This window comes from Drosophila tropicalis, unplaced genomic scaffold, assembly GCF_018151085.1.
Source record: "Drosophila tropicalis isolate 14030-0801.00 unplaced genomic scaffold, ASM1815108v1 contig_593, whole genome shotgun sequence".
NCBI classification, from domain to species: Eukaryota; Metazoa; Arthropoda; class Insecta; order Diptera; family Drosophilidae; genus Drosophila; species Drosophila tropicalis.
The window spans coordinates 22349935-22376783 of NW_027173070.1; the positions used below are offsets into that span (position 1 = coordinate 22349935).

Genomic DNA, 26849 nt, shown 5'->3' on the forward strand with positions numbered 1-26849 from the left:
TGGAATCTTCACAATCACTATCAATATTCTCAGAATTGTCCACCTCTATTACATCGCTGCATTAACGGAGAACGCACGTGTTTCAAATTGTTGTGGGAGGGTTTTGCTTTTGATTAGTTTAAAAGGGTTGGAAATGGAAGTAAACATTAACAAGTTGCGCCAAAGTGTGCAGCAATTGTTACATTTATATAACAAATCAAATGAAAGGGCCGAAAACAAAGCGTTCTTAAATAACTTACAAAAGTTTCTTAAGCAGCAGGCATGTACAAAAACATAAGAAACGATTGCAATTTTTGCTAAAAACTGGCATGAATTTTTAATTTTAGAGATACGTAGGAGAAGATGTGGATCGTCTGTTTAAGATTCTTAGTGAGAACTTGGTGATTCCAGCCTACACATTGCCCTTAGCCAGAAGCTTCGAGGAGCACCTGTTGCTATTGCTTACCACGTCTCTGCGGTGTGGTGACCAATGGAGCTCAAAATATCAATTAGAATGCATTGCATTGGCCAAACTAATGGCCTACTCAAAGGAAGCACAAAGGTGAGCATATGAAAAATTTGAAATCTAATTAGTTAACGTTGATTCTTTTCGTGAATTAGGTTTGCAAAAAGTTATTTCCACAACAAGCCACCTCCATTCGAGTCAGAGAAATCAATTAGCCATTCCATTACAAATGGAGGGCCAGTTAAGAAATCGAAACAGATAAACAGCAATTCTATACAATGCACAGAATTGCAGCTTCTCAAATGCTGCTATCAGTTGCTGCAATGTGACACTGTTTACTTTCGAGAACTCTGGGACTGGTCGAGTTTTATAGCCAACAATGTTCAGTTGGATTCACCATTAAAGCAGCTCTATTCCAATCACATCATAGCCATGTTAACCAACATGAGTTCTACACAGCTACAAGAAATTAATAGCCACATTTCTACATCAGAGCAATTGCTATTCCAAGCCGAAATGGAGAAAGAAAGAAAAACAGATTTAGAGAAATTGCCTGAATTGAATACTGTAGAGAGTGAATCAATAAAACTAAAGTTGGCCAGTTATGGACATGTCACCAATATTGAAGGCGTACTTTTGCCCGTTTTCAATGCGAAAAATGAGGAATTTTATGCCCAATCAGATGGATGCTATGATCGCATTGTTAAAGTTGACTCCACCATGGTTAATCTACGGAGCATTGCATTGGGTGTGTCTGCAGCGAAGCCCATTTGCCTATCTGGTCCTGTTGGTTGTGGAAAGACCACATTGATTGAATATTTAGCACGGAAAACTGGGAGGATATGCCCCAAACCTAAGGAAATTGAGAATCATCAAAGAGCTAAACAAGAAGATGAATTGTTAATACCAAAAAAAGAAAATCAAATCAAAAGCCAAATTAGAAGGCAAAAAAAGAAAACTAATAGAAGATGAGGAAATGCCAATTAGTTTGGAAAATTTGCTGGACATGGGTGATTCTGCAGAGCAGCAACAACGAAATGGATTCCTACGAATACAGCTGGGTGATCAAACTGATAGTAAAATGCTGCTGGGTCAATATCGCTGTACAGACGTTCCAGGTGAATTTGTTTGGCTCCCGGGTGTGTTGACTCAGGTAAGAAAAATCAACTTGGCACAGTTGTTAAGTAGGATATTTAAATTTACAAGTTTTGTTCCACGCAGGCTGTAATGCATGGCTACTGGTTGCTTTTAGAGGACTTGGATGCAGCCACTCAGGATACATATACCATATTAAGCAGTCTTTTGGAACGGAATTGTCTAAGTGTGCCAGGATTTCGCGATTCGGTAAAGATAGAACCAGGTTTCCAGTTATTTGTGACAGTGCGGTAAGTGAACCATATTACGAGACTTCTTAGTCTTAATTTAATCTTCCTGTAGAACAAACAAATCAGCTAGTAATGCCAGCGGAAAATCACTTTATTCACTATTGGATAAATATTTGTACACCATCAACATTTTGCCACTATCACGGAATGAACTATGCAAAGTGGTTAGCACGAATTATCCGAAACTGGCAACAGTGGCCAATCGCATAGTAGATGTCTTTCTTACCTTTTCCAGTGGCAATCACATGGCTGCAGATAATCTTCGTCAACAGGAGACAAATGACAGGGCAGATACTACAGAGCAGTATGTGGCTCTGCCTTTTGAGCAAGTGGCTTTATCCACAACAACGAGTGCAAATTCGGGACGTTTGGTTTCAACAAGAGATCTAGTGAAATTGTGTCAACGTTCTAATGCACAATTCTCAGTCACCAGTTCAGAATGCGCCTACTTTGTCTTCCAAAATGCTGTTGACGTATTTTGCTCATATCTCCCACAGAGCAAGGAGAAGGTTATGTTGATTACCAGCATTGGAGCAAAGTTGGGAATTATACGCTCACGTTGCGAACATTTTGCCAATGAATATAAACCAGAGATTGAGTTTGGGAAAGAGCATATTAAAATTGGACGTGCGGCTCTTTTGCAGGTAAAGACACAGGAAGAACAGAATGAGGATCGTTTACGAGATGGTGGAGCAGATGTAAAGAGACAAAAACTGGGACAGCAGGCCAAAAAGGCGTTGGCCAAGCCGACAGGATCTAAAAAAGTCACGTTTTCGTTTACACGCCTGGCTAGCTGCATATTGGAACGCATTGCTGTTTGTGTTAGCCATTCTGAACCCGTGCTCTTGGTGGGCGAAACTGGAGTGGGCAAAACCTCATCGGTTCAGTATTTGGCTGAGAGGACGGAACATAAATTAATTGTAATAAATATGAACAATCAATCTGATGTCTCCGATTTGGTTGGCGGCTTTAAACCTGTCGAGCTCAACTACGTTTTGGCTCCTTTACGCTATGAATTTGAGCATTTGGTCTGCGAGACTTTCAATGCTGAGAAGAACGCACATTTCTTGCAAATCTTTGCCACACATTTTAATAATGGACGCCATAATGTCATCATACGTTCAATGCTGAATATATGCAAAAACATATTTAAGGAGCAAAAGGTCCAGAAGAATTTGCTACCACGTTGGGAGACTTTGAGAGATAAAGTGCAAAAGCTATACACGCAAATAGAAAAAAAAATTAATATTTCGTTTGCCTTTATACCCGGCTCCTTGGTGAATTGCATCAGTAATGGCGATTGGGTTCTACTTGATGAAATAAATTTGGCCTCTGCCGAGACTTTGGAATGTCTCTCGACCATTTTGGAACCAGAGGGTTCGGTTGTCTTGCTTGAACGTGGTGATTTCACTCCTGTGAAGCGTCATCCTGATTTCCGGATTTTTGCCTGCATGAATCCAAACACTGATATTGGCAAAAAAGATTTACCAGTGGGAATACGCAATCGTTTCACGGAATTTTTTGTAGATGAGTTGACTACAGATGCGGATTTGAGCCTTTTGGTTGGTGATTATTTGGCCAATACGGGAATACAACGAAAGTCTGTGCATAGCATTGTTCAGTTATACAAGAATTTGCGTCGTCTGTCGGCTCTCCAGCTCAATGATGGCCTGGGCAATCGTCCTGTCTACTCGCTGCGTACTTTGTGCCGCAGTCTAAGCATTTGCGCTAGAAATTTATGCGGTTCGATAGAGAGAAATTTGTATGAGAGCTTCTGTCTAAGTTTCCTTACCCAATTGGATCCCGAATCGCATCAGTTGGTTGTTCTACTGATACGTGATGCCTTGCTAAGCAACGCTAAAACTGTACTGAGTAGAGATTTGCCCTGCCTGGGTAATAATTACCTCCAATTCGAGGGCTATTGGATACAACGTGGGAATTTGGATATGCAGTCTTGTGACCATTACATCTTAACTGAGAGTGTTAGCAAGAATTTAAAGGATTTGGCACGTATCATATCAATTGGCAAGTTGCCAATCTTGCTGCAGGGACCAACAAGTGCTGGCAAAACCAGTTTAATTGATTATGTGGCTCGTCGTTCCGGTAATCGCTGCTTAAGGATCAATAATCATGAGCACACAGACTTGCAGGAATACATTGGAACATATGCAGCTGATTTAAATGGTAAACTGACCTTTAAAGAGGGAGTTCTAGTCCAGGCTATGCGTCATGGATTTTGGATTATTTTGGATGAACTGAACCTGGCTTCTACTGACATATTGGAAGCCCTAAATCGTGTACTCGATGATAATCGTGAGCTTTATATAGCTGAGACTCAAACACTTGTCAAGGCTCATCCGAATTTCATGCTCTTTGCCACTCAAAATCCTCCAGGACTCTACGGAGGTCGGAAAACCCTGTCGCGTGCTTTCAAAAATCGTTTTATTGAACTGCATTTTGCGGACATTCCACGTAATGAACTGGAAATCATTTTGGAGAAGCGATGTCTTATACCCATGTCGTATGCCAAAAAGATGGTTCAAAGTATGTCCCAGTTGCAGAAGCATCGAAAGACTACCTCAAAGCAGGTCTTTACTTTGCGTGATCTTTTCCGTTGGGGCAATCGCTATACACATGCAGATAAATCCCTGCTTGATGATGCTAAATATGACTGGAATCAGCATCTTGTAGAGGAAGGCTACCTGGTTCTATCTGCCAAAGTCCGAACTACAGACGAACTCCGTTTGATTGAGGAGACGCTTTATAATAATTTCCGTAAACGACTGGACTTGGAGCTGCTTTTCGATATCCAAACGAATCGTGAGAGTTCCCAAGTGAGTCGTCGCATTTTGGATGCAATAAGAAGCTTTAAATTGAGGTCGGATATTGTCTGGACAAGGAATATGACACGAATGGCTGTGCTTACAGCCAAGGCCTTAGAATTCGATGAACCTGTCTTGCTAGTTGGTCCCACTGGCTGCGGTAAGACCACAGTGTGCCAACTCCTTGCCAGCATTGCCAACACCCAACTGCGAATTCTCAACTGTCATATGCACACGGAGGGAGCGGATTTTCTTGGTGGTTTGCGACCATGTCGTGGCCAATCGACTAATAGTAGCCAGCTTTTCGAATGGGCAGATGGTCCTCTGATTTTTGCCATGCAGGAGGGTTCGTATTTCATGGCGGACGAAATCTCCCTAGCCGAAGATTCTGTTTTGGAGCGACTCAATTGTATTCTGGAACCAGAACGTAGTGTATTACTGGCCGAAAAGGGTGGTGTGTCAGAGTTGGATCTTAATCCAGACTTTTTGGTCAAAGCCAATTCTGGATTTCAATTTCTAGCGACTATGAATCCAGGTGGAGATTTTGGCAAAAAAGAACTGTCGCCAGCTCTGAGAAATCGTTTCACTGAAATTTGGTGTCTGCCCTCAGACAATAAGGAAGATCTTGTCGAGATTGCCTACAATTGTATGCAACGTCAGGAGCGAAAATCAAATAACGGCAAGGATATTCATAAGGTGGCTAAGTTCCTAGTGGAAATTGTTCTTTACATCCGTCAGTGTAATGAAAAATTCCGGTTTTCAGTCCGTGATATCTTGGCCTGGGCCAACTATATGGTCATAAATGGTAATCTAAGTTTTGGTGAGCAGGCCATCTTTGGATTGGAGACAATATTTCTGGATGCTTTGGAAATGATGCCCCACGAATCGCAAACAATGATCGAACAACTAAAAGCCAAAATTATTGGGGAGGCAATTCGTCAATCTTCCATTATACTTGGAGAGCAATTTACTTTGGATGATGTGGCCCTAAAGCGAGGAAAAGAAATTAAATTAGATTATGCCAATTTTGGTCTCAGTCCTTTTTTTATTCCAGTCAATCAGGATCGCGCGTTGCCTGCTAAAAAGGATTTCTTTTTCGATGCACCCACAACAAAACAAAATCTTTTCCGTCTGCTGTCGGCTCTGTCCCTACATAAACCAGTCCTGCTTGAGGGTCCTCCAGGTGTAGGCAAAACCTCTATTGTGGAAAGCATGGCGGCTGCCATTGGCTATCAGATTGTGCGTATTAATCTGTGTGAGCACACCGATCTGGCAGATCTTTTTGGTACTGATTTACCGGCTGAAGATAATCTTCTAGAGGAGACCAAAAGTAGTCATCATATTGGCAGTTTCATATGGCGGGATGGTCCTCTTCTAGCAGCCCTAAAAACTCAAAATACTTGGATTCTTTTGGACGAGCTGAATTTGGCCCCTCAATCCGTTTTGGAGGGTCTCAATGCTGTGCTCGATCATCGCGGTGAGGTTTATATACCAGAATTGAACAAAAGCTTTCATTTGGATGGATCTACCCGCATCTTTGCCTGTCAGAATCCCCTTAAGCAAGGTGGAGGACGTAAGGGCTTACCACAATCTTTCCTCAATCGTTTCAATAAGGTTTATCTACGTAAATTGACAACCGAGGATCTGCTTCATGTGGTGAATGTGAAGTATGGCGCTTACTTTGATGAACTAAGCCATCACTTCCAAAAACTTTTGCCAAGGCATGGCGAAAAGGAGATCAGCTATTGCAATCCTTTTGATATTTATACAGGAAACGAAAGTGACTCCACATCCACAAACTTTGATCTTGCTAAACGTTTAGTGGATTTCTCAGAGCTATTGGACCGTGGTGTGGCCACTATGGAATTTGGCTATAGAGGAGGTCCTTTTGAATTTAATTTGCGTGATATTCTTAGATGGTGTGATCTTCTCCACAATTCAGAGACTGGCTACATACAATCGACCAGTTTGACGTTTCACAAAGCCTTTCACACTTTTCTACTTACTCTGTACGAAAGGATGCAGTTGGTCTACTATCAGCGTATGCGATGCGATCAGGATAAAATCTTCATTCGCAATGCTTTTGCCAATGTTTTTCAATGTAATTCAGAGCAATTGAATGATCTATCTGAAGATGTGGCACTCTATTGGACAACTGATAAAATCTATTTCAATGATGTGGTGCTAGAAAGATGTCACATATCCCAAGAGGAGCACACACAGGATAAGCAAGGACAAGCTCCGCTTCTGTTAGATACTCAAAGACAGCTGCTTAAGCAATGTGTGGAAACTGTTCATATGGAGAAGCCTCTGCTATTGTGTGGCGGCGGAGACAGCGGCAAAACCAAACTGATTGATGCCCTTTGCAGTCTCAGCAATCGCGAGTGTCAAACAGACACCATTGATGATTCAGTAACGGGAAGTTTTCAACAGGTAAACAACTTAAAATTCGTTATTTAATTAGTTTTAACTCCTGATTCCCTTACAGATCGATCTCAATCGTCATTTGGAGGTAATTTACAGGCAGGTGGAACTTTTAGTTTTCTCAACGGTACAAAAAGCCTTTCTCCAAAAGACAGCAAGTGAATTTGTTGGGCAATTGTGGAGCAAATGGAGCATATATAAACAGGTGTCCAGAAGCACAACAGGTAAAAGAAGTGTGGAAAGAATTTACTCTCCAAGTACTCATATATTGTTTTCTTGTAGAATCCCAACAACACTCTGTGGCAGAAGAACTGGTACTCTTTAGCCGACGTCTGAATACTCTCAGTCACATCATTGACAAGTTGAAGGAGACACCAGATAGTTGTCGCAAGAAAAATTTCCCCCACTGGTTGTCTCAACAAGCGTATCAACTAAAGTTACTACAAACGTATGTAAAATCTGCCGATTCCCTTAACACGGGAGGATCATTCGAATGGGTAGACTCGCGCATAGTTACGGCATTGAAATGTGGGCAATATATATTGCTGGAGCATGTGAATCTCTGCTCCTCAGCCGTGTTGGATCGTTTGAATCCAGTTTTTGAGCCCAATGGCAGCTTGCTAATAGCAGAGAAAGGCATCAGTGCTCAAGACAGTGCCGAAGTGGTATACAAATCAACCAATTTTAGAGCTTTTCTGACAATTGATCCCAAGAATGGAGAATTATCACGAGCCATGCGAAATCGTTGTGTGGAATTGTCGATCAATAGAGAATCTTATAGTGTGGACGATATGCGAGCATTTGTTTATGGCCAGGGAGTGCTTAATCCGGAAGCAATCGATTGTATTCTTCAGATCCATGGAAATATTTGTGGATTGACTGAGGGATTCAATGGTTATTCCATTTCCCATCTTATACAATGCGCTTTCCTGAGTGCCGCCTACAAAAGCATTGGTTATGATCTGAAACGGGCCATTTATGTGGCTGCCATGGAAGTTTATGTGTATGCCGCCAGCACAGATCTAATGGGATATGGATTGCCGTATTATCAAAACAAATTACGTGAAATTGTTTTGGCTGAGACAGAGCAATATGATGGGAAGCAGGATGCAAATGTAGAGAATCATTTGGATGATGTCATACTCACTACAGATAACCTTACTTCATTGGCAATGGTCAAATTGCAATCTTCCGCCTTGAGAATTTTGCTAGAAAATGAATCAGATTGTCAGTATCAACTTGGTCAAATTTTTAACCAGATGAAGGAACTCAATTTGAAAGATATTGATATACCAAAACTTTGTAAATATTTCCTATTATTGCTTTATGATGCATCATCTGTTAATGATTTGGAAATGCGATATCTGTATTTGAAACCGTGGCTCAATTCAGAACAGCAAAACTTCTCAAAGTCTCTCTATGACTATCTACAGCAACAAAAGTCCAGAGTGTCTCTTAAAAATTTGCCATGGAACCGCAAATTGTTTCCACGCTTACGTGACTATGCCTTGAATAGAAAGTTGGATAATTTTAATGAATTATCCATTAGCTTGGCATTGCTTGCTCGCCTATTAATCCAAGATATACCCATGAGACCATTGGCCAAACTGCAGAACTTGGATGCTCTTCAATACTCACAGGCTCTACGAAATAAAAATATAACCGAGAAGTATAGCAATGACTTTTTGGCAAATCTAGCCAATTTTCTGGACCATTTAAATAAAAGTTTGCTGGACCAATTGGAATTTGTTGAGCCATTGAATTTGCCACTGTATGCCGAGTTTGTGACGAAATATCTGTGGTTCAACCGTTTGGTTGTCATTTCACAAGAGAAATTGCTTCAACAGAACAATGAACTCTATGTGCCACTAATGCATAAACTAGTCCTGCATTTCCAGTGGCTGAATAAACACTTGTTGTCCAAAATAAATGTGAAACCTAAAATACAATATCTAATAGAAAGGATGCAGCAATATGTTGTCGAGACAAGACGTCCTTTAAATGTTACCAGCAAAATTTATGCCAAACAATTTACACAATTTCAACCTTATTATTGTTTTGAGCAAATTGAGATTCATAATCAATTGGAGCAACTCCAGCAGCTGCTGGGAGTAGTTCCCAAATATGGCAGCATGGAATTGTTACTTTGGTCCCGAAAATGGTTAGCTATCCAATCGGATGAGGCACGTAAATGGCGGGCTTTTTTAAGAGTCAATACTGATAAATTTCACTTAAAATCATTTGATTTGAATCTGAATACCATGCCGTTTGAAGAAACTTTGCAAAAGTCTCTGCAGAATTTGCAAATATTATTAACAGAGGAATCAAATCAGGAGAAAAATTCTGCTAATATTGACTTGGATTTGGGTAAACTGAAAAATCTTATCACCAATGAAGAAAACAGTGAGGATTATGTTCATCTCGAGGCAAACAAAATTAAGTCGCATCATTTGTTATTGGCAGCCTTGAGGGAGTACTTTATGGAACGCGTTTTGGGTGATTCTTCTAATGTGAACTTCAGTCAACAAGTGAATCCTTTGTATGCTGAACAACTAATCACCGCAAATGGACCACTCTGGCAATGCCTTAACTCGCTAGAAAGTTCTAGTCATGTAACCATCATACGTCTATGGCAAGAATTAGCAAATTTGGATGAATTGCCTTTGCAACTGGGAAACTTATACAAAGCAATTCGAACATATCAGCGGCAATATCGTAATGCCCTCCAATGTTATCAAATGGAGAATCTGGCAACACGTCTTGACTGTGTTCATGGTAACGGGGAGGAAGATCTCGATAGTCGCTATAAATACCAGGGACCAGGACTGGTTAATATCTTGCTAACACTTATTTGTCATCCCAATGGGCAATTGCTATCGGTTCCTCTCAACGAGTTAAGAGATTGGCGTACCTCTTTACAAGAGACAAGACAATTAATATGGCAAAATTCCCATTTAACCAATAGCCAACATAGCAAGGATTCGAGTCTTAACCAAATAGCTAAAGAGAATGCCCGGCAACTGATCAAAGAATTGGAATTTGTGGCTCAACAGCAAACGCAAAAGGAGACCAGTTTAGTGGGCTATCAGAGCTGTCTAAGCGAGCTCAAAGATTTGCTAGAGAAGTTAACAACTCAAGAGAATGACTCCCTATTCGCGTCATTTGATTCGGCGCTCATCAACACTTTGGTTGGCGTTTTAGAGTTAAGTGTACTTAGTCATGCACCTCTTATCGATCCCGTAGAGAAGAATCGTCTAAAGAATCAATATGTAGCCGAGAATATTGACTGTCTAACACATTTGAGTACTGTCTATGATTTCATGAAGATCATTATGAAATATAAGCACTTTGGACACGAGATTTACGATGAACTCCAACTGAAACTTCAGGCAGCTCGTCAACATCAACAGCAGCTTTCTCAGAAGGTGGCCTTACGTCCAGAGCAATGTCTGTATGCCAATCTAGTCCAGGACTTAACCCACTTCTTGCACTCCAATGGTGATTGTACAATGATACACAAACTTATAAAGACGCTACGTCTAGAATGGCAGGCATTCCTTGGACCACAAGTGGCGACTAAGACGCAATTAAAGACCAGTTTGGAGACTATGAATAAGATTGAACTCTGGCTAGCCAACGCCCAAAGATTTGTCCATCACACCCTCTCCCGCTATGATGCATACTATCAGGATTTCGTTTTGCCCCTGAAATGTGCTGTCAATCAAATGCGTTATGGACTGGAACAGGTAAAGGTACTAATCACGCGGATCCATCAGGCTGGCGGCAGCTTAAACGAATCGGAAAAACTTCACCAAACCCTTACGGAAATCGTACAATATCCAACATCTCCATTGACCATACGCAGTCCACATCTCTATGGATTGCTAGCGCAACTGCCGCACAGTGAACACGAATATTTCCGCCTGCTCAAGGCAAAATTGAGTGAGCTAAACAATTCAATAACCATAGCAACATCCATAGATGAATCTAGTTTCGTCACCTATGATGACACCCTAACCATTTGCAATCAAATCTGGGAAAAGGAGGAGGAACGTCGCTGTAAAGAGCGTGCCGAGGCAGAGAGCTTGTATGTAACAAAAACGAAAGGAGGCATAGAAGATGAGGAACTGGTGGAACTAAGAGAAATTGAACAGAATTTCCCCACCAATTTGGAAGAGGATTTCGCCGAATTCGCTGCAGCAGCACAACCCTCATTGGAGCAGGTTTTAAAGCTCGACAAAAAGAATGCTAAGGCCAATCAAAATCAGATAGTCACCGAACAGGATTATGCGTTTTTGGCTCAAAATTTCATCGAGTTGATGACCAAATACACTTCAGTCTACTATAAAGAGCAATTGAAGACCAAGTCTGTTGGAGATTTGCAATTGCTTGAGCCGTATCAGTCACGCCTAAAGGTCTTTACACAATTGCATGATCATTTTAAAGCAGCTTTAGGTTCTCAATTAGATGGGGCGTCTGTTAATGGCTTGGCATTCGGTTTGGCCTTACAACAGCGTCAATTGGATGACTTGGATTTGGAGGTTAATCCACAAGGAAAGACCAAGACCTATGACTACTACAAGGATAGTAACATAAACGAACTGCAAGATTGCCTCAGTGTCTTGGATCGCATAGAGAAGCGAGTGTTGGAGCAATTGGAGCTTTATCCAGAACATGCTGGATTGGCGGACATTAAACTGGTAATTTTCCGCATTCGTCAATTGCCGGCCCATGCCTCCGTAGTTCGTTTTAACACTGGTTTCCAGTTGCTGCGCCAAAAATTGGCCCTCTGGAACGAGGTGGCTCATAAAAACAACAATCTGGTGGCCGAAGAAACCGAGGTGGCTGAATTCGTTCAACGGTGGACCAAATTGGAGTTGCAACATTGGCGCAATTCCCTGAACGGGCAGCAGGAACAGGTGGAGCAGCAAGCCTATCGTTATTGGTTCTTTATCTATAATCTGCTTCAGCAATTCATCCAGCAGAAGCAACTCAATCAATCATATACAGACATAAAGTATGCTGAACAACGTTTCGGCCAGGAGCAATTACTGGATGCCCAAGATTTGGGCGAAGAGCGCAAGGTAGACTTACCACAAATCATTAGCATATTGCGTCAATTTGTGGAATCTTCTAGCTACGGTGACTTCCATATACGTCTCCAGCTGCTTTACAGTTTTGAAATGTACCTCCATAATGTCGATAGAGCGGGCAAGATTCAAGGATTGGCCCCATTGATAGCTGCCCTCAACAATTTGCAGCTTTATTTCAGTCAATTCGCCAATGATGTCAACGATACTTGCAAGGCACGGCGCGCACCCATTGAAAAGAAACTGCGGGAATTTGTCAAGATTCAGAGCTACAACAAGGATTTGAGTTATTTTAGCATGCGTAACAATGTGGCCACGGTGCATCGCAATCTCAACAAGTTCCTCAAAGAGTATCGTCTAGTGCTTCAGCAGAAGATTAGCGCAGAGGTATTCCAACCAAAAGATGCCACTGCACGGGATTACAGTTTCGGCAGCGACAAGGGTGGCAAGAGTCTAAGGCATTACAATAAGATGAAATATATCCAAATGGATCGTCAACTATTTGTGGCCAGTGAAAAGTTAATACTTAAGTATCCTCCTCCAAATTCATTAGAGAATGGTGAGGAAAATGCACTTCTCCAGCGTCTGGGAAAGCATTTCAAGACCGCCCGCAATATAGTCAAAGAGACTCTCTCAAATGTTCCCTATGGCGAACTGATTAATGCTTTGGATGAACTCTTGGCCTCGCAATTGGAACGCTGTGAGCATTTGCGTAACCTCAATGTGGATCGCAGCAAGGAGCGTGCCCAACAAAAAGTGGAAGCCAAGCAAATACTTCAACAGAAACGTAAGGCTCTGACAGATCTCTTCAAGACTCTCAACCGCCTGGGTGTTAACTATAAAACGGGATTAATGGAGTTATCCCTACGACCGACAGAACTGGTTAACTTCCAGCTGTCACCATTCTGCATCAAAGCCATGTTGCCACGTCTGCATCCAAATGCCCTGCAATTGAACGAACACTTGGATCTGTATTACATGAAAAGTGTCTTCAAATTGAAGTTGCTGCAGAATATAATGTTGTCTCCACTATCGGAACTGGGACCACCCAATATAGAACGCATCAAGGGCTTTGCCGTCGACTTGTTCCTTTTGGTGCAGCAGCAGCGTCAGCATTTGTCCCAAAGTACCAAACATCTGTACGAATTGCGTCAATCTTTGAGTCAAGTCCATCAAATAGCTGATATTGTGACACCAAAGGAGGAGGAATCATCGGAGATATCTAACTCCCTGAATTTCTCAGCTCAAACGGATTTGTGCTGTGATCTTAAAGAAAACCTCTGCCGCATTTACTATGTTTTTAGACAATGGCAATTGTTACTGACTTGTGCCCCTCCAGCTGTCCAGCAGAGGGAACGAGAGGTCAATGTGGCCCTAAAGGAAACTCTTCCGTTGCCACAAACAGAACTATTAGATATCTCTGATCAAATTCTCAAATCCAGTCAATTGCAGCTTAGTGAATTAAATCGTTCTAGGCTTGAGTTCCCATCGAGTCAACAAATCAGCCATTATCAGAAGGATTATCAGCAAATCTTGACCGGCATAGAGAAAGCCGTGAGTCTCCTTCACGTTGATTCAGATGAGTATTTACCATTGGCCCAGCCTCTGTTGAAGCTTTTGGAGCAGCTAAAGGCAAGTAAAATTGCCTTACCAACTCCCCATGGAGACATTGATTTGGCCAATGTGGATACTGACATGGCGAACATTGCTCATGCTGTGTTAATGGCTCTGGAGAAAATCTACAAGCAGCACAGCAAGTCTGTAGAGCAAAAGGAAGGGGAGCAGGAATCTGAATTAAGTGAAGCTGTGCAGGATCAACATTTGAAGCAACATTTAAATAAGGAATTGAACTCGGATTGGCAGCTGTTGAATTTGCCAAAAATCTTGACTAAATTGACCAATGTTTTGCTAGTCTTAAAGCACGCCCATCAAACAAAGCAGGGAGAGAAATTGTTGTGCCTGCATCGCCTGGTGGCCCTCTTGCCCATCCTTGAACAGTATCAGCTCTTGGCGGATTATCTACTGCTCCAACAATTAAGCACGCACAAAGTATCCGCCAAAATGTTGTCTATTATATTGACAGTTTTTGTGGAAATTGGCAGCAAGGGCTTCTGTGTACCGCCTGATCTTATGCAAGATGAGGATGAGGGTCAATCGAAACAAGATTCCAAAAATGGCGAGGGTTTCGGTTTGGAAGATGGCACTGGAGAAAACGACGCCTCGGATAAAATTGAGTCGGAGGATCAATTGGATGATGCGAAGCGACCAGAGGATCGTAAAGATGATGGAGACAAGCAGGAACCCGATTGCAAGGAAGAAAAGGGCATTGAAATGAGTGATGATTTTGATGCTAAGATGCAGGACATTGAGAAGCCGGAAAAGGAGGAGGATGATAGTGGAGAGTCCGAGGAGGAAGAGGAACTTAATAAGGAAATGGGCGATACGGAAGAAGGTGCTGAAAAACTAGATGATCAAATCTGGGGCGATGACGAAGAGAAACCCGAAGAGGAAGAGGATCAAGATATGAATGAAGAGGATCAGGGCAAGGGTAGCAAGGATGAGAAGGACCAGCATAATGATCTGGACACCAAGAACGAGGCTGCCAAGGAGGATGGCAAAGATGAACATGAAAATGATGGGCTGGACGCCACAAATGAGCCTAATTCTGAGGACAAACGAAAAGAGCAGGCCAAGGATATCGATGATATGAAGGAACCAGAAATGGACGAAGAGCAAACCAATGCCATGCATAATGATCTGGAAGAGCCACCAGAGCCCGAGGAAATGGATTTGGGAGACATGAACGATCTCGACGAGGGTCACGAAGACGAAGATCAACAGGCAACTGATGACAATCCTTTCGATATTGATACGATGAAAGAAAATATGCAAGATCCAGAGGAGGCCCAAGAGGAACCCAAGGAACAGCAAACTGATCAGCCTCAGTCCGATCAAAGTGACTCTGAAGAGGAGGGAGAATCGGGGCAAGATCAAGAGCCAACTACAAGCGGCCAGGATGACGAAGTGCAAGATCCTACCCCCGATGAAACTCAAACCGAGGAGCCAGAAACCCAGAAACGTGGGGAAATTGAGGAGGACAAAGAAGAAGACGAAAATCAAGAGGGAGATCAAGAAAAGCGCGAAGAGAAACCCGAGCAGTTTGCCCAATCGAAAGACAAGTCCAGCAAAGAGGAAAATGTTCAATCCGTGCCCGAAACCGAAAAGAATAGTTCAGTCGATCAAGTGCAACAACAGGACGAAGATATTAAACAGGATCAAAAACTAGATGAACAGGACACAGGAGAGGAAAAAGATGGCGTTGGGCAAGCAGAAAACGATGTAAGTTTTTTTTAAAATCCTAAAAAGATTCACCAACTAATTATTTTCTTCTCGCAGGACAATGAGGGTGGACATCAAGGTGTCGCTGAGACCAAGGAAACTGTGTCCCAGGAAGAGCGCAAGAATGAGAAGCAGACTCAAGAAAAGCGGAAACAAGGACGCACCAATGAAGAAAGATCCCTTGGTAATTATTAAAATACGGCAATTACAATTTATTTTTTATCTTTTGATTAATATGAATATATCTTCTTCATTTAGGTGAAGCCGAGAAAAATAAATTAAAACAACTCAAGACCATTGACCAAATGAAAGCAGACAGTAAACCCGACGAATCCGACAAACAGGAGCCTGATGACACAGATGCAACCGAAGCAGAGGAGTATCAGCATGTTAAAGATCCTAAGAATAGCGACAAGACCACCTTAGACAATGCTACTGAGGAGCAATCAAAAAAAATTCAGCATCAAGAAGATGAACAAAATGATGAGGATAGTCCAGAAACTGAAAATGCTGATGAATTAATGGCAGAGGATGAGGAGGTAGCAGCTAACCCAGAAGACGAGCCACAGCTCGAACAGTTAAGCTCTGAGAAGACAGAACAAAAATCAGATAAACCTTCGAAGAGTGAAAAATCCAAAGAGCATGTGGATACACCAGACGGAATGGAGATCGAAGGTGAAATAGTGCCCACAATGACCGTGCCACGTAATGCTGAGACCACTGCCCACAGCAAGTGAGTATTTTCAATAAAATTGCGTTTTAAGTTCTATGTTAAAATAATAATAATTTGACAGCATGGAATTACTTTTGGATAAGACCACTCAAGCCGAAGATCTGAGTACAGCTGAACAAATCGAATTACGTCAAATGTATCAACAACAATTGACAACAGCAAATTCTGTAAGTATAAGTAAATAAATTCTGCAAGCAAGCAATAATGAATTTTGTATTGCAGACGTTGCCCCAGCACGAAGATTATGACAGCTGGCAAGGGATCTCCAATCGCATGACGCAGAATGCTCGAGAGCTCTGTGAACAACTGCGGCTTATATTGGAGCCAACGAAATGTACCCGTCTTAAGGGTGACTATCGCACGGGACGACGTATTAATATGAAGAAGATTATACCCTACATAGCCTCACAATTCCGAAAAGATAAAATCTGGTTGCGACGCACAAAACCCGCTCAGCGAGACTACAAAATTACCATTGCCATTGATGACTCCAAGTCCATGCATCATAATAACTCGAAAACACTTACCTTGGAGGCCATTTCTTTGGTGTCTCAGGCTTTAACACTGCTGGAAAGTGGACGTCTGAGTATAGTATCATTCGGAGAATCTCCTAATATTATCCTGAATCACACGGAGCAGTTCGATGGTCCCCGTTTGGTAAGTGCTATGAACTTTGCCCAGGATAAGACCAAAATCGCCGGCTTGCTGGACTTTATACGCACGGTCAATATGGAGGAGAGTGGACTAGGCGGCGATAATGGCTTGTTTGAGAATTTATTGCTGATATTGAGCGATGGCCGGAACATATTCAGCGAGGGCAGCCAGAAGGTGAAGAATGCCATTAAATTGGCGCGCCTACAGCGTATATTTCTGGTTTACATTATCATAGATAATCCCGATAATAAGGTGAGATATACATACATACTTCTAAATTCGTAGTCTTAAAGTACTAATTGATGATATTTCTTTTTAGAACTCAATACTTGACATTCAGCATGTGGAAGTAAATGCCGATGGATCGGTTAACATTAATTCCTATTTGGATAGTTTTCCATTTCCCTATTATGTGATCGTCAGAGACTTGAATCAATTGCCCTTGGTGTTAAGTGAAGCTATGAGGCAATGGTTCGAGCTGGTCAACAGCGAATAGGCAAATTACATATATATTGTACATAAATATAAAGTAGGTTAGGATTAAAATAGTTTGACAATTCTTTTTGCTTGAGGTATACTGTACATATTTAATTGAAATTAATCCACAACTACTGTAGGTGGATTGTTCACAGTTGGATTTGACTTATTTACTTTTTTTTTACCAATTCTGTTTTGTTTTCACGTATTTACAATAAATATTATATGGAATTTAATTGAATTTAATGCAATTGCAATTGCAAGTCAAATGGATATTCCCGAGAGTTAAGACTCTGTCTAAAGAGTTGGGTATGTTGCCAGGCCACATCACCTTTGCCGCCACTCAGCTTGGCGACAATTTCAAACTCTTTGGCATTCTCTAGATTAGACAATTGGCCATTGGCATTTCTAATTTGCACATCAATTTTGCCTTCTCCGAAGGTTTTTGTATCGAACGTCAGTTTGTACGATTTCACTTTTAGTTGAGTCTTTGAGAGATCAAATTTCCAAGAAATTTCGGCACAATCGGTATCCTCTTAAATAAAAATTGATGACGCTGATTAGCAATAGCATTCATTTATGAGCAAAGCCAACTACTTACCCAGACGTGCCAAATATGCCATTTTCCAATCCCGTTCTACTTTCCGATTAATATTTTTTGATGAAAATTGAGCACTTTGCCAGGTCTTGTAGGTGTTCAACACCCTAGCAGTATCGCCCTCTGAAAGGATTAGAATAGTAAATACCAAGGAAACAACTTAATCTTGGATCCTCACCTTTGGTGTAGCGTTCGTATGCATCCATGGAGCAACTATAGCGTATATTTAGCTGACATTTGTCAACTTCCATTTGGTTGGGCTCAAATACAAAGATCTGCGGGTAACAAATAGATTATATCAACTGCAATTATCAGACAGATGGCAATTTAATCGAATGACTCACATTCGAGAATGTATGCTCGCCACGCGACTGACGCCAGGTCAGGCTGCCGGAGCTTCTGCCTTTTAGCTCGCCTTCAGTTGGTTTGCTGCGCAATTTTGTATTCATTTATTTATTTAGTTTGGCATTGTCTCATTGGGTCTATATAGTATATATGTGTGTACATACCGTTCTACGGTCATAGCAATGACCTCGCACATATTACGCTGACTTAGGAACTTTTTGCGTTCCGAGCTTACAGATTGTTGACGCTTCTCGCGTATCTTGGCAAGAGTCTCGATCAGCTCCTTTTCAGTGCACAATCGACGCTGTTGGAGTATTTGCTGGTGGTTGTTCGTGTAGCGCCATGTCACATCTTGTGCATCGTCGCGGGAGTAAGCAAACACATAGTCAATGCTTCGCTTCCAGCCATGTTGATACATTAACGGCGAGTCCACCACATTGTCAGAGGGATCCACATGCAGCCAGCGCATTTGGGTCTCTGAATACACCTCTGTCCATACATGATCGAAATGGGAGTGCACCAGTCGGGCATCGTAGTCCAGACAGCGACACAGGAATGTAAAACAATTGGCATATTCACCGCAGCGTCCCTTTCGGGAGACCAGCAGCTGCGAGATGTCATTATAGCGATAGAATTTAGTTTGTTGTCCACAACAAACAGTCACCTCGACGCGTACATCACCCTCAGTTTCGGTGCGCCGTAGTTTACTATCCTCACTGCCGCATACTTGGCAGGGCATGTTATTTACCCATTCAAAGAACTCGGTGTTGAACCAATTGGTCAACTCCACCAGCAGCAAATCCCTTATGCACGGTTCCCGCTCCTCACATTCGCCTGTTGCAATTAATTCCTGCATGCCTATTAACTTTTCGCTAGCCTTGCATGTAAGATCGTCCACCGGTATAAGATTCCGACCAGCGGCCAAGAGTAACTCATCTTCGTACTGCAACACCGCATCCGAATATAGTTCCAGGGATTGCAGAAAGCGGTTGGGAGTGTTCTAGGGACAGAAAGAAGATTTTCTTATCAGCTTATGTGGATCTTTAGAAGCGTGAAAAGTCCTTTGGATACCAACAAGAACACGAGGAAAGCTAATACGTTGACGGTAGGGCACTGAAGGCTGGATAAACAAAGGCGATGCGGCGGCAGCCTTGGGAATTGGTTGTACTGGACTAGGACTGAGATTAGCCATGGCACTGCCACTCAGCCAAGCTGCCCTTCTCTCAATAAGAACGTCACGATACTTTTGAATTTGTTGCAATGAAACTTCGCTGGGGAGTAGGTAAGAATTGGAATTCGCCTGCCTCTTAAATCCTATGGCTTCTAACAACTGATCACAGCCGGGTAATGACAATAGCTTCTCCTTAATCGTTTTATTTTCCAGTCGTATGGTGCGATACTTTTCATTCGTCGGTTGTGTTAGTACATTTTCCAGCAACACCAAAAGAATGCGAACTGCCTCGAGATAGGAATTTTTCAATTGCTGCGGCTCTTTGTTGCTGTTTCGATTGGCTTGAGCGTGGGGTTCTATTAAATGCACACATTCCAAGTTTATGTCCACCATTTTAATAAATATAGATCTAGATTTCAGTCGTAATCGGTCAAGCAAGTTTTTGTTTGTTGTTATTGTTGTGGTGTCTGCGAGGAAATACCGCATATGATTATTAATACCTAAATTCTAGTATTTTACACTGCGGAAAAATCTGATTAGATCAGCTGATTAGAAATTCGTTGCCGGAATACCCTTATCATTTATCGGTTAATCGACATTCCGGAGCAAAACCTATCGAAAATCGAGCAAAATTTATCGGTTAGTCGGGAGCAAGCCAATCGAATTTGAATTTGTGCACTTTTTTAAATTTCATTTAAAAGTTGTTTTATCTCCAGTCGATGAAAGGTAACTTTCTTCTGGAAACTGCGAAGAGATGAGGAAGCTCAAGACCGAGAACGCCATCAGCGACAGGTGGCCACATGTGCTCCTGTCCAGGACACGACGGCATCAGTGATTTCTGTGTCCGCAATTCCTAATACCGCCATCACTCCTGATGGCCAAGTAGTCCGCATTGGCCATCCATGAGGAATTTCAATATCCAATTGTGCCACCACCACCAGCACAATCGGGTGGGGCTCCAGTTTCAGGTGATGGCAATAGCTTGTTTATGCCCTTTGGTGGAGCATATAGACCACCACCTCCAGCCATACCGACTTTGTCGCCACCAGCCACCAGCAGCACTTCGCAATCGGCGCTTCATCTCAATGGTGGGGATTTGCCAGCCGATGTGGGCACCAGTCGAGGAGATGCCTGACACACAACAGCATCATCAGTCTTTCACTGCTGAAGAGAAAGTCAATCCTAGATCCTTCTGCTGTGGCAGAAAGAACCAAAGATCTATCAGATAATCATCATCAAGTGGTGGCTCGCCGCAACCTGGACCCTCTATGTTGGGCCTCAAATAATGCAACCGTCAGGATCTGTTTAAGCGGTTCCATTTTTCTTTCGCAAATCAGGCGGACCACCAGCAGCCAATGGCCAGGTGAACAGGTGAGCGAGCCGCCACCTAAACTTTATGAAAGCCACAACAATGGCAATGCCAACGGCCTGACTGCGGCACCTCAAGAGGCTGCAGCTGTTATACCCAATGGCAATGCAGAAATATGACTGAAAAGTTGTAAGTCTTTATTACTTATTTATTGACACTACAAAATTCAATATACAAAGGGTGATTCATAAAATATCCTTGGACAATTATATTGCAAACAAAGTGAGCTTTAAAATCGTATGTCAGATTCTGCACCTTCAATATACATCTTTTCCATGTTTATTATAATAAGCCTACCACTCATTTTGGTGACGTACATCCAGGTGTCTTTTACTTCGAAAGGCGCTTTCGTGACTTGGCTTGGTAGATAATAGTCGTTGAATATTTTTCGCAGGACATATACTATAGTTCTATTAGACACCACATTAGGGTTTAGAAATGTATGTCTGTTAGTATATGATACTGGGTCTCCGTCATCCCACCAGAATGGAATATCTAGAGCCCTTAGTTCGCTTTTTCGACTTCTTTCCGTCATTTCTAATTGGAGCAGTCTACTTTGATAAAGATCTTTTACAGTTTGTGGCGTTGAGCCCAAAACTGCTGCCACCGTATTCCAGTTTTTAATCCTGTGGAATCCTCCCCGGTCCTCTACAACTTGGTGTAACCTGAATATAATAAATAATTATAATGATTTTAGAAACAACGATTCAGTTATCTATGGATTTTTAGAATACTTACGAAAACAATAAGACATCATCATCATCATTTAATTGGCCATTCGTCAGTTTGGCCAGCCTGGTGTTGAATGCTTTAACTTGAAAATTAAAGGATTTCCATTTAATTTTCGAATGACATTGTGAGTAAATTTTTTTTGGGGTCATGGCCTCTTTATCCTCAATTCCATAATTGGAGTTTTGTTTTGCTGGCGTCACTGGGTCACTGGGAGTTAACTCTGTCCCTATTGTCTGATCCTCCACTGTCTCCTCCACTGTCCCTATTGTCTGATCCTCCACTGCCTCCTCCACTGTCCCTATTGTCTGATCCTCCACTGTCCCTATTGTCTGATCCTCCCATGCCTGATGTCCTAATTCCTGACGTACTATTTTCTTCTGCTTCAATGCCGACCCATGGTTCTCCTGAATTTTGTGCCTCCTAAGGTTGTATGGCAGATTTGTGGTGTAGCTGCAGCAGTTACACTGGTAGATGGCTTCTTCACTTTTCTTTTTGCCATGTTGTCTCTGATGGTGCCGCTGCACGTTTGAGCGACGTGGACTTTTGAAATTGCATTCACTGCACGAAAACATTTTTAATTAATTAAATAATTTTTTTTTGGGCGTTACAAGCGTGCAAAATGCAACTCTGATTTTTCACCGTTATATTTTGCATGATTCTGCTATAGAATGCGAATTTTGCATACCCTTACATTGCTGAATACAGTATAGCGGAATATCTTCAAGATATTTTTTATACCCTTGCAGAGGGTATTATAAAATTGGTCAGATGTTTGTAACGCACAGAAGGAGACGTTTCCGACCCCATAAAGTATATATATTCTTGATCAGCATGAGAAGCTAAGTCGATATAGCCATGTCCGTCTGTCCGTCTGTCCGTCGGTGCGTACGCGTTTTACTCAGCCATCTTAAGAGCTATCGGGATGAAATTTTTTTTGGGAGCTTTTTTTTACCCGGGTGAGATAAAGTGTGAAAATCTTTGGGATCGGACTACTATATCATATAACTCTGGAACAAAAATTTTTGCAAAAATTGGAGTATCCCCATGAAATTTACCAATATAATAGAATTTGATATAAAATCTCAGATCCCAAAATTTGACCCTGATCGGATAAATAGAACACAAGTTACAGTCTATATAAATCGGTTCAATCGCTGCCGGCAGCTCTGCTTGCTGCCTACTACGTCATCATCAAATCAACAGAGCACATGCATACACACACAGACGCAACGCTACATAAACTGTATGTGTATGCGTGCGTTGCTTTGCTTAGGGAATGAGGGAAGAAGAAGAACAAATTGTACATAGTATGAAGAGTAAAATTGTTTTGTTTGTATATTAATCAATTGAGTTGCAGAAAACAAATTTTGAACATGTGAAATTATTATTGTCAAGGACTGCAAGGGTATATAAACTTCGGCATAGCCGAATTTAACTTCTTTGATATTTTTTGTTCACTTTTGTTTTTCTTTTCAAGCCAAGCAAATTGAAAGTGTGCAGGTGCGTCTACCACACCTGCCGAAATCAAGACAAATCAACAGAATCATGAGACAAAAAGTAATGGATAGATTTGATTAGTCATTTATATCCAATCTTAATACAAACTTAACTTAAATGTAAAACATTTTTTAATAGGTTCGTTTGTTATTGATTTGTTTTTTTAAGATCCCAAATTATTGTAAGGCGTATTTTTTCTCGCAGAGCAACAAGCTCATCAAAGAACAACAAAACTAATGTAGAGTACGGAGCACTTCGCAAATAAATTGCCCAGAAGCCCTTATACATGCCATAAATCCCTTCGGATTTTAGGATCTTAAGAAAGCAATCCATCCAGCCTTTGTAAAAGAGACCTCGTCCTTGAGCATCAACCCCTTGATTATATAAACGAGTGGTGATTACATCCAATGGGGTAATAGCCACCGAAACACATGAGCCCGCCGCCAGTCCAGAACAGAAAGACAAACACGTGGGCTGGGTAACCAAATTATTTTCAGAAAGCAATGCTTTCGCCTTGCCAAATGTAGCTATTTGAACTGATGACGCCACAGTGGCCCGCCATACCGAAGCCATGGAACCCCTCCATAGACCAAAGATGCCATTCTCTTGGTATATACGGTTAAACGCGTTTCGCATAGAAGTGTGGGGATGTTGATACCCAACAGCTATTTCCTTTGCTGCCTGAGATTGCAGCTGCGTTTTAATCTGAAATAGTTAGCAGTTTCAGTATCTACAGACATGTTATCTGCGTCCAGAATCTTATCTCTTATAGACAGTCTGGCCAAACATTAATTTTACAATTGATTTATATAATAGATTTACCATGAAAAATGGACTAGAGCAATAGGAGCCGACAACGCCTCCTATTGCACCCCAAACCAAGCCCCGTCCATAAGAAATATTGCCATTTTTATCATGGACCCAACGCTTTTCCACAGCATGAGTGTAAATGCTTAATCTGGAGGTAAACATATAAGTTGCAATAGTAACCTCTATCAAGTTTAAGTTGTACACTTACCGAAAAGAATTAATGATAAACTGAAAGCATAATGCTGGTGATAGTCCTTTTTCCAGGCTTAGTATGCCCTCATTTCTGACAACGGTGACAAAGGCCTGAAGGACTCCTTTATACGGTTTCACATAGGATCCTCGCGCGGCTAGTTCTCCCTGCAGTTGTATACGGGTTTTGATGACCTCAAGCGGATTCGTGATAACCACTGCTCCCATGGCAGCCACACCACCCAAGACAAAATCCGATGTAGCTATCTGAAGCATGCTTCTGGCCGTACTTCTGTCAGTGATATTCAAAACTAAAAGCGGTTTCTTTTTTCAGAGTGCATATAACGTCGTTACTCATTTTGAACATCGATAAGACTGAGTGAAATTTAAAACTTTAAGAGATCTTGGACTGCAGAGTTGTGGCGCCACTGTCCTTCAACGACCATTATACCGTTAATCATTTGGGAATTATAATTCTCGCGGTTTAAAAAAAAAAAAATTTTTAATTTTTATTTCGATATCGAATGTATCGATAATGTGTATGCATGCCCTTGTGACACTACATTTAAAATTTCTATCGGTTAATCGACATTCCGGAGCAAAACCTATCGAAAATCGACATTTCGGAGCAAAAACCTATCGAAAATCGATGATGGGTTTTATTTTATCGATAGTATCGCGTATCTGGAAACAAATATCTTCTTATTTATTTCATTGGATTACCCCGTGCAGATGCTGGAGGGCCGGTCAAAGGAGCAATAAAAAATGTTGTTTTGTAATCTCTGTGACCAATTATGAAATACTCGAGCGTGTCACAACGAAACCTGCCTGCAGCCGCTTTCGAGTCTTTCTATTCATCTTATCTTAATCTTAATATATTCTTAACACCGAAAACTTCAACTAGTTTAAATGGCAACATCTGACTTTGTTCTTGGAGGCTTAGCCTCGGTGGGGGCAACTTTTTTCACCAATCCCATCGAAGTAATCAAGACGCGCATTCAATTGCAAGGAGAATTGGCTGCTCGCGGCACTTATGTGGAGCCTTACAAGGGTATTGTCCAGGCGTTTGTTACGGTGGCCAAAAATGATGGGATGCTGGGCCTACAGAAGGGTTTGGCGCCAGCTCTGTGCTTCCAGTTTATAATAAATTCCTTTCGGTAAGTTGACAAACTGCACGGCAACTGATAATTTATGGAATTTTCCATTCATTTAACAGGCTGAGCATTTACTCTACGGCTGTGGAGAAGCGTTGGATGCACAATAAGCAAGGCGAGATATCCTATGGCTTGGGACTCATGTGGGGTGCCATTGGCGGCGTTGTTGGTTCCTATTGTTCCAGCCCGTTTTTCTTGGTAGGCCCCCTGTTACATAAATCGCCAAAATTATCATAGCTCATCGTAACATTTCTGCCGTCGATAAGATTACAAACACAAATTCAAATTCCCATACTGACGTCATATGCGTGTCTCTTTTAGATCAAGACGCAGCTTCAATCCCAGGCGGCTAAACAAATAGCTGTCGGCTTCCAGCATGAACACTCCTCCATGTCGGATGCACTGCGGCAAATTTGGCAAAAGAATGGAATTTTCGGATTATGGCGTGGTTCGGTAGCAGCTCTGCCACGAGCGGCTGTGGGGTCAGGTGCCCAGATTGCCACTTTTGGTAAAACAAAATCATTGCTGCAGGAGTACGATCTAGTCACTCAACCCAGCTGCAACTCGTTTTGTGCTGGTCTAATTGCGGGATCCATAATGTCGGTGGCAATTACACCACCAGATGTCATCACCACTCGTCTGTACAATCAGGGCGTCGATGCTCAAGGTCGAGGTCTGCTTTACAAAGGCTGGCTGGACTGTTTCCTAAAGATTCTTAAGGCGGAGGGTGTTTATGGTATGTACAAGGGCTTTTGGGCCAACTATTTGAGAATTGCTCCGCATTCGACTCTAGTCTTGTTGTTCTTTGACGAACTGATCGCCGTTCGTGAGAAATACGATCTGCATTATTAAGACCAAGTCTTTGGCAGTTGTATTCTATTGCTTGTCCTAACTTTAAGTACAAATGTTGTTTTTTTCCTGTTACTATAGTAGTACCTAGAATATCCTAGATCCAATCTCGCCTGAGCGTGCAAAGTGCCTTCAGTAAGCTAACCAACAAAACCAACTATTAACTTTAGTTAGTAATTTGTGCAATAATTTGATTAAATAAAAAACGTTATTTTGTTATATTTTCAATTTGGTTGTCTTTCTTAAATGTCAAAACCTATTGGTTAATCAAAAACTTCAGGTATAAGCAGAGTATATTTATTTATTTTTCTGAAGGTTATAATAATGATGTGATAAGGGCTAATAAATAATTTTGGGGCGCTCTAAAACAAATCCACAGTTTAATTGAAAGACGTCAGTATTTGATCAACATTTGTTTATTTTATGATTAGTATTTAAGCTATTGTCAACATAACATACTTGTACTTGGAAAAGTTTGCCATTCTTTTTTTTTTTTTTTTTTTTTGCATATCAGTGTATAAATTTGCTATTGGATCGTCTTATCATTGAAAGTTGTTAAACATTTAGCTTTTATTGTTCTCGTGAAATACTATTATACTATAAAAGAGATTGTGATCCATGTTTTCAAAAAGACAATAAAAGAAAATTGTAGAGTATTTTATTAAGTATGGCCAATTTAAACTTTAGCGCTAGTGTGTTTACCGATAGACAGGGGCTGTTATCGTTATCGATTAATTGGAAACCACCTCTAACAAGTAAGCATCGA

At 41.5% G+C, this 26849-nt stretch overlaps 5 protein-coding genes across 5 annotated transcripts; 2 read left to right on the plus strand and 3 right to left on the minus strand.

The window, feature by feature from the left end:
* The first annotated feature begins 68 nt into the window (after positions 1 to 68).
* On the plus strand, positions 69 to 17605 carry LOC137576733 (midasin). Its single transcript, XM_068289991.1, is given in 13 exon segments — positions 69 to 259; positions 327 to 541; positions 601 to 1360; positions 1362 to 1598; positions 1667 to 1830; positions 1883 to 7085; positions 7141 to 7300; positions 7359 to 15505; positions 15563 to 15689; positions 15764 to 16238; positions 16300 to 16405; positions 16461 to 17144; positions 17212 to 17605. Coding segments are annotated over 13 exon segments (16581 nt in total). The 5' UTR covers positions 69 to 133; the 3' UTR covers positions 17389 to 17605.
* Pngl (N-glycanase Pngl) lies at positions 17365 to 19975 on the minus strand. The gene is made up of 6 exons (XM_068289993.1): positions 19388 to 19975; positions 18477 to 19312; positions 18312 to 18396; positions 18146 to 18242; positions 17971 to 18090; positions 17365 to 17904 (listed from the first exon to the last, which is right to left on the minus strand). The coding sequence occupies exons 1-6, from the start codon at positions 19967 to 19969 to the stop codon at positions 17612 to 17614; spliced, it is 2013 nt and encodes a 670-aa protein (XP_068146094.1). The 5' UTR covers positions 19970 to 19975; the 3' UTR covers positions 17365 to 17611.
* Positions 19976 to 20979: 1004 nt separating this feature from the next.
* Positions 20980 to 22236, minus strand: LOC137576677 (uncharacterized). The gene is made up of 2 exons (XM_068289919.1): positions 21591 to 22236; positions 20980 to 21517 (listed from the first exon to the last, which is right to left on the minus strand). Exons 1-2 carry the CDS (start codon positions 22154 to 22156, stop codon positions 21082 to 21084), a joined length of 1002 nt encoding a protein of 333 aa, XP_068146020.1. The 5' UTR covers positions 22157 to 22236; the 3' UTR covers positions 20980 to 21081.
* Positions 22237 to 23007: 771 nt separating this feature from the next.
* Positions 23008 to 24560, minus strand: LOC137577073 (solute carrier family 25 member 35-like). Its single transcript, XM_068290452.1, has 3 exons — positions 24100 to 24560; positions 23904 to 24039; positions 23008 to 23786 (listed from the first exon to the last, which is right to left on the minus strand). The coding sequence occupies exons 1-3, from the start codon at positions 24354 to 24356 to the stop codon at positions 23229 to 23231; spliced, it is 951 nt and encodes a 316-aa protein (XP_068146553.1). The 5' UTR covers positions 24357 to 24560; the 3' UTR covers positions 23008 to 23228.
* A 191-nt stretch (positions 24561 to 24751) lies between these two features.
* LOC137577225 (solute carrier family 25 member 35-like) lies at positions 24752 to 26311 on the plus strand. The gene is made up of 3 exons (XM_068290629.1): positions 24752 to 25237; positions 25297 to 25432; positions 25556 to 26311. Exons 1-3 carry the CDS (start codon positions 24990 to 24992, stop codon positions 26084 to 26086), a joined length of 915 nt encoding a protein of 304 aa, XP_068146730.1. The 5' UTR covers positions 24752 to 24989; the 3' UTR covers positions 26087 to 26311.
* The last annotated feature ends 538 nt before the right edge of the window (positions 26312 to 26849 follow it).

What these genes read in the sequence shown, in the direction of transcription:
- Pngl (XM_068289993.1), bottom strand. Translation starts at nt 19,969, where the DNA reads ATGCGGTATTTCCTCGCAGACACCACAACAATAACAACAAACAAAAAC. An exon ending in GCGAGCATACATTCTCGAAT is followed by an intron (nt 18,243 to 18,311) that starts GTGAGTCATTCG and finishes TGTTACCCGCAG; the next exon opens with ATCTTTGTATTTGAGCCCAA. An exon ending in ATACGAACGCTACACCAAAG is followed by an intron (nt 18,091 to 18,145) that starts GTGAGGATCCAA and finishes TAATCCTTTCAG; the next exon opens with AGGGCGATACTGCTAGGGTG.
- LOC137576677 (XM_068289919.1), bottom strand. Translation starts at nt 22,156, where the DNA reads ATGTTTTCGTGCAGTGAATGCAATTTCAAAAGTCCACGTCGCTCAAAC. An exon ending in GATGATGTCTTATTGTTTTC is followed by an intron (nt 21,518 to 21,590) that starts GTAAGTATTCTA and finishes TATTATATTCAG; the next exon opens with GTTACACCAAGTTGTAGAGG.
- LOC137577073 (XM_068290452.1), bottom strand. Translation starts at nt 24,356, where the DNA reads ATGCTTCAGATAGCTACATCGGATTTTGTCTTGGGTGGTGTGGCTGCC. An exon ending in TTTATCATTAATTCTTTTCG is followed by an intron (nt 24,040 to 24,099) that starts GTAAGTGTACAA and finishes GTTTACCTCCAG; the next exon opens with ATTAAGCATTTACACTCATG. An exon ending in GCTCTAGTCCATTTTTCATG is followed by an intron (nt 23,787 to 23,903) that starts GTAAATCTATTA and finishes TAACTATTTCAG; the next exon opens with ATTAAAACGCAGCTGCAATC.
- LOC137577225 (XM_068290629.1), top strand. Translation starts at nt 24,990, where the DNA reads ATGGCAACATCTGACTTTGTTCTTGGAGGCTTAGCCTCGGTGGGGGCA. An exon ending in TTTATAATAAATTCCTTTCG is followed by an intron (nt 25,238 to 25,296) that starts GTAAGTTGACAA and finishes TTCATTTAACAG; the next exon opens with GCTGAGCATTTACTCTACGG. An exon ending in GTTCCAGCCCGTTTTTCTTG is followed by an intron (nt 25,433 to 25,555) that starts GTAGGCCCCCTG and finishes TGTCTCTTTTAG; the next exon opens with ATCAAGACGCAGCTTCAATC.